Source organism: Microplitis mediator, chromosome 3 (assembly GCF_029852145.1).
Source record: "Microplitis mediator isolate UGA2020A chromosome 3, iyMicMedi2.1, whole genome shotgun sequence".
Classification (NCBI taxonomy): Eukaryota; Metazoa; Arthropoda; class Insecta; order Hymenoptera; family Braconidae; genus Microplitis; species Microplitis mediator.
Window position 1 is genome coordinate 23,858,850 of NC_079971.1, and position 6,408 is coordinate 23,865,257.

Below are 6,408 nucleotides of genomic sequence, written 5' to 3' on the forward strand. Positions count from 1 at the left end.
TGTTTAAAAAACGTTTTTTTAACAATTTTTTTTTCACGGGTAGTATGGTCAGCTAAAAATTCAAGGTGGCAAAATGGTCACCCTGAAAAAAATTTAATTTGAATTTTTTTTTCTGATACGTTTCCAAAAAAAATGAATAATTACCTCAATATACCCTGAAATAAAAAATTTTGAAAATGTGATAAAATGGGCCACAAAAAAAATTTTTGAATTTTGATTTTTTTTTTTTTTTAAGAAATCAAGTGGCCAAAATTATAACATGCCCATATTGCCTCGATGTAAAATAAAAAATTTTAATTTTTGTCATTGGTAAAAATTTTTGAAAAATTTGACCTCTTTCTCTAAACTAGAGACGAAAAAAACAAAATTTTTATGAGGATGTTTACGTACACGTCGTCCATCTGATAAGCAGCTACCAGCCTTGGAACTTACTAATGTCCCATTATTATTATTATTATTATAATTATTATTATTATAATTATTATTATTATTATTATTATTATTATTGTTATTGTTATTATTGATTGGAACATTAGTTAGATCGGCAGCACAAGTGGAATAAAGTTTTTTACTCGGACGAAAACACTTTCCGGAGCAGCAATCACTGTTTTCATTACACTGCAAAGAAAAACAATAATCATGACAATATATAACATATATTTAATTAGTTAATTATAAAATATAATAACTTATCGTACTAGAGTTCCGGTCGCCAGACAATAGCTCAAACCTCCACTACGCATAAGCAATAAATATTCAGCCAAATTTTTAATTACGTGCAGACACTTCCGGTCGCATCTATTTGAACAGCATTCTTTTCTGCTCGAGCACTAAAATTAAAAAAAATAAATTTTTTTATTTAACCGAGCTCTGAAGTTTTGTTCCGATGCTAGAAAACCAGACCAGAAAAAATAAAGCAACTTAGAGTCTGGGGTAAAATGATCAGTCAATAATTTTTTTTTTTATTATATATTCGACCTTTGACATTTTATTTTAATGCCGGAAAAAAAAATTTTTATGAAAAAATTTGTCTCCAAAAAAAAAAAATGAGGGAATTAGTGCCTTTGGGTAAAATGGTCAGTGCAAAATTTTTTTAATCCTCTTATTTTTTATAAAATATAAGCGATTGCATGGAAAAGGGGGGGGGGCAACTGCTTACGAAGTAAAATTTCAAGAATTGACACATAACCAATTTTGCCCCCTACATTCAACCGACACAATAATATAACTCTGTATATATCTATAACCTCATATGCCCATTTTACCCCTCCCTCTATCGAACGTTGCAAATAAATTTTATTTTTTTCTTTTGCGTCTCTTTTTTACTTCCGTCCGCATTCGATTTTTACCTTTTTCCCGAATGGAAGACACGATTTAGTGGCGACACTTTTTGCCGTGGTCGTTGATGTAGTAATTAACGGTTCGCCTCCCTCTCGCATGCAAAATGATCCCCAATAAATATTTCCTCGTTTATGCAGACACCTTTTGGAGCAGCAGGAATCACTAAAGTGACACTTTTTGGAGGCAAAAAAAATCCTTTTTTTTAACAAAAAATGAAATTTAAAAAAAAAGTTTGCAAACAATTCGTCTACATACCGATTCCCCATCATCTAAACAATTTTCTCGTATGATTTCCCCTTCGGAAATAAAGACTACAAGAAGCAATTTTATAAAAACAGTTATCAGTAACATGGTTTGTTTTTTTTTTAATGTTTTTTCCGTAAATAATTGAACACTAATGGGCATCTGTGATTATTTGTTTACGATATATATTTTTTAATGACAGTTTTGTGCATACGTGTCAGTTCTAATGGGATAATTAACACCGCGGGCAAAATAAGATGCCGAAAGACCATATCAAATATTTTTATCAGCAACGATAAAAATATATATAAATTTTTAAAGATACTAAAACATTTACACAGTGAAAAAATTGTGTCCATTTATTTTTTTATGTTCAATGTCGATCAAAAATAGGGGAGGGTGGGGCAGAGCGGCCCCCCTGAAATTTTGATCAAAAAAAAAATTTTTTTTTTTTCGACTAATTACTATAAATCCGATATGTTTGCGCATTTTTACCCCTGCGCATGACATTTGAGGCAAAATGGACAAGCCCAAAATTTTGAAACAGCGATTTTTTCATATTTTTATCGTCAAATTAAAGAAAAATTATTATAATTCCACATTTCTAGCCCTACGCATAACACCTGGGACAAAATGGACCAGCCGAAACTTCCGAAAAAATTATTTTTTCATATTTTTCGGCCGTTTCTCTATAAAAGAGGCAAATTTGGTCACTAAAAATTTATAAAAATTAAATTTTTTTTTTTAGTTGATAAATTTTTGAAATAAAGTAAAATTATAGAATTGATTTTTTTTTTATTAAATAACAATTAGTAATTAAGGTAATCGAGAGTGAACGATTTATTACACTTTAAAAAATTTTTTTCGAGTAATATAAAACCAAAAATAGTTGTCAAGAGTAAAAAATACATTCTTAATGATGAAAACAATTTAAAAAAAAAAAAAAAAAAAAAATTTTTTTTATCACTTTTTGAAGGGGGGCCGCTCTGCCCCACAAAAAAAATTTTTTTTTTCAGAATTTTGGCAAAATTTCCATAAATTTGTTCGAAATAGGACAAAAGTAAAGTGATCTTATGGTTGAAAGCCACAAAAAATAATAATTGGCTTAGGGGGGCCGCTCTGCCCCACCCTCCTCCACATTTATAACGCAGGAAATCAGGGAATGGTCGAAATAATTGAAAAACAATAAAAAATTAATATTAATGATAATGATTGCAATAAAAATTAATATTTATTGACCGCGCGCGCATTTGATTAAAAAGTTTACGTTTATTCATTTTTGCTTATCCACGGGGGCGGATGCTATTTTTTTTCATATAATTTTTTTATTGAAACCGCGGATCTAATTAGAGCTCTAGAAAAAAATATAACATTTAAAGACTTGCTTTACGAGAAAAATAAATTTTTTACTCGGAAAATCAATGAGTCGTCTTGTAGTAAATAAAAAAAAATTTCAAGTCATTCATCGTTTTTTTTTAGTTTATTTTTTCCTATCACTACAAAACATTTAATATTTTTCAATACCTCCCGCCGCTGGATGTGCAAAAGTATTTTTTTCCTCGTTAATTTTTCGGGCCGGCGCCGGGATTCGAACCCAGCCCGTTATCGCAACTAGACCGCGCTCAGTCGACAAACTTACATTGGGCATAAATAAATTTATAATTACATATCAATTGAATATTTATTTTTATTGGCTCAAAATTTTACATGACAAATAAATGCCTATTACTTGCAAATAGTAACATATTTGAATATTATTTATCGTTTTATTTATTTACCCAACGCATATTCGATGATTAGACATTCCGAAAAATCTACATGACTTAGAACAACATTCTTCGTCCTGGTGGCACTGCAACAATAATTATTATATATTTATTCAAGTTAACAAAAATATAATGAAAAAAAAAATAATACATATTTCATTAAAATACGATTTTTTTAGTCTTTCGAAAAAAATTTCCGTAAGATGTATCTACATATATGACTACATATATTTTTTCTACCCCATTACAGAAATGTGATTTATTTTTGAAAAGTATGACTTTTATAAAATAAAATCCGAGCTATAAAAGAAAAAAAAAAACTTGTTTTTAAAAAAATTTATTTTTTTTACCGCCACGAATAAAATTTTATACGAGAAAAAAAAAAGTTATTTGATATCTTGCTCTACTTAAAAGTAATTAATTTTTTTTATCATAATACATTCGATACTTAAAATTATCAATTTTCGTGTTAATTAATTACTTGATATTGTCACTTCCCGAGTTTAGAAGTATATTTTTTTTTCAAATGTATGAAATAAAAAAAAGTCATAATGATACATATAATTTATTTTTTAAAGTTTCTTTGTACTAAAGAATGTACTTGGAGCAATAATTTATCAAAAATTCCGTGCCCTTAATAATATAATGAGTAATTTAAAAAATTTCATTTCCGAAAACCAGTCCAGGGCCAAAAGAGACAGTTTTTGAGAACTAAAAACTGCGATGTTTAAGAAAAAATAATTTTCTAAATCAAATTTATTTCGAGTCGTCGATACAGTTTGACTTTTTTTTCTAGTGCACTGACGAACGCGATTGTTGTTTAAATCGTTGTGTCTATTCAGACGAATCATCGACTACAGTTTGTAAAACTGGGGTTGTAAATTTATTAAACTATGCAACATCTGTAAAAAATTTTGGTGCACCTGAAAAATGTGCCTTAGATGGTCAGAGCATACGTTGAAAATTTTTTTTAAGTTTTTACTTTTCATATAACTCGTAAGCTACTCGACCGAACAATTTCTAAATTTAATCAGTCCCGCATGAAAATAACATATATTTTGATTATATATAAAAAAATATACCGTAAATATATAATTTTATAAAACGGCAAAAATGTATGTATAATAAAATATAATATTTATATAAATTCAAAGTTATACTTTGATTTATAATTTAAATTATAAAAAAATATATACATATTTTAATAATATGTAATATAATTATAAAATATAATTTTTAACTTATAAAATTCATTATAAATTTACATATATTGGAATGATATATAATAGAATATATTTTTTTATATAATTGACGTTGGAGAATCTCAAGATATTGAATTGTATATTGTATTATATAATACATTATATATCTAAAAATATAAAATAAAATATTAAAAATAAAGACTTTCAGTTTGACGATGATTGTGAGTATCAATGAGAATATATTTTATTCGAGTAAATTAAGTATGTAGATCGAACTTGAAAGGACGTTTGTAGAGAGAGTCGTTATGACTATAAATTTTCATTTATATGATTAATTTTTAATATAAAAAAATAATTACTCAAAATAAAATAAGTTTTAGAGGATACCGAAAGAGCATTCATGGAACTGAAAATTTTTCGAAGCACAAAAGTGTCATGTATATCTTTTAATATATACAAGCTTATATACGAGCATTATATATTATATTATACTGTTAATAATATAATTTGAATTATAAAATCATAATATATATAAACCTATAAATTGATACTATATAATGACAAATATTTTTTTTATATAATCTAATATTATATGGAGTTTTTGTAATGATAATATATGCCAAAATATAAAATTATATATTATATTGATATACTTTTAAAATATAAAATTTAATATTGAAAACGGCAAAAAAGTAGTTATTTTTGAATATATAATTATTTATATTCTAAATTATACTATAATATAATAAATATTATATTATCTGATATAATTTCAGAGTATAAGTTTTTTTCATGCGGGGTTCTAAGTCTTGGTGATCCTTTTCTCTAAATAAGATTTTAAAACATTTATTACATAAAGTAATTGCAGATACTTACGAATTCTCCATTCGCGATGCAATTTGGAGCCTTTTCAATTTTTTGTTTATCCTGATCACCACAGGCCTGAGTAATTACTTCAGTAGAATTAGGTGAACCTGGAGCACAAAGTTGACTGAGAGATGTAGGGAATTGAACGCGCATGCAATTTTTTGAGCAGCAGTCATCATCCATGAAGCACTAAATCAAAAACAACCACAAAAAAAAACCATTTTAAAATGACGGATTTGCCGTCTCCGATTTAATTCACTCACATTTCGTCCGTTAGGCTGACAATGGCCGGCCTCAAATTCTAGTGACGGCCTCTGATTAGTTCTGTCATTATTATCAAATAGATTTGGTGCAGTGGCGGCACAAGAGGAATAGAGATTTCCTTTAACACGGACGCAATTTTTGGAGCAGCAATCGCTGTTATGATTGCACTGGTATAAGTAATAAAATAACAGATAAAACATTTTCAAATATTACTTTCAGTAGATAAAAAAATGATATTTTACGCACCAGGGTACTGGTCGAAAGACAATATTCGGTATATACAGACCGCATTAGGTTCAAGTATTCCGCCAAATTTTTAACTTCTCTTAGACATACGCCGTCACATTTTTTTGAACAGCATTCACTTCCGCTCGAGCACTGAAATTTGAAATTTTTTTTTATCTCGACCCGAAATGGAAAAATATTTCAAATAAAATTTTTGTTTTTTTTTTTAATTTTTTAATTGAAGGGGTAAGTTGGCTCTAGGGTTTTGTCAAAGTAAGTTGTACCCGTTTTTTAGTAAGCATGTAGGTTTCAATAAGTAACTGAGGTGGTATGGTCAGTTAAAAATTTAAGGAGGCAAAACGGTCACCCTGAAAGAAGATTTAATTTGAATTTTTTTTCTCTGATACGTTTCCAAGAAACAAAAATAATTACGTCAATATGACCCTGAAATAAAAAATTTTGAAAATGTGATAAAATGGGCCACAAAAAAAATTTTAGAA

The 6,408-nt window shown here is 27.8% G+C and overlaps 1 protein-coding gene across 1 annotated transcript; it reads right to left on the bottom strand.

Annotated features, from left to right (window-relative positions):
- Nucleotides 1-504: 504 nt before the first annotated feature.
- LOC130666162 (uncharacterized) lies at nt 505-6,055 on the bottom strand. The gene is made up of 6 exons (XM_057466966.1): nt 5,930-6,055; nt 5,683-5,850; nt 5,429-5,608; nt 3,363-3,436; nt 699-830; nt 505-618 (listed from the first exon to the last, which is right to left on the bottom strand). Exons 1-5 carry the CDS (start codon nt 5,972-5,974, stop codon nt 773-775), a joined length of 525 nt encoding a protein of 174 aa, XP_057322949.1. The 5' UTR covers nt 5,975-6,055; the 3' UTR covers nt 505-618; nt 699-772.
- Nucleotides 6,056-6,408: the final 353 nt, after the last annotated feature.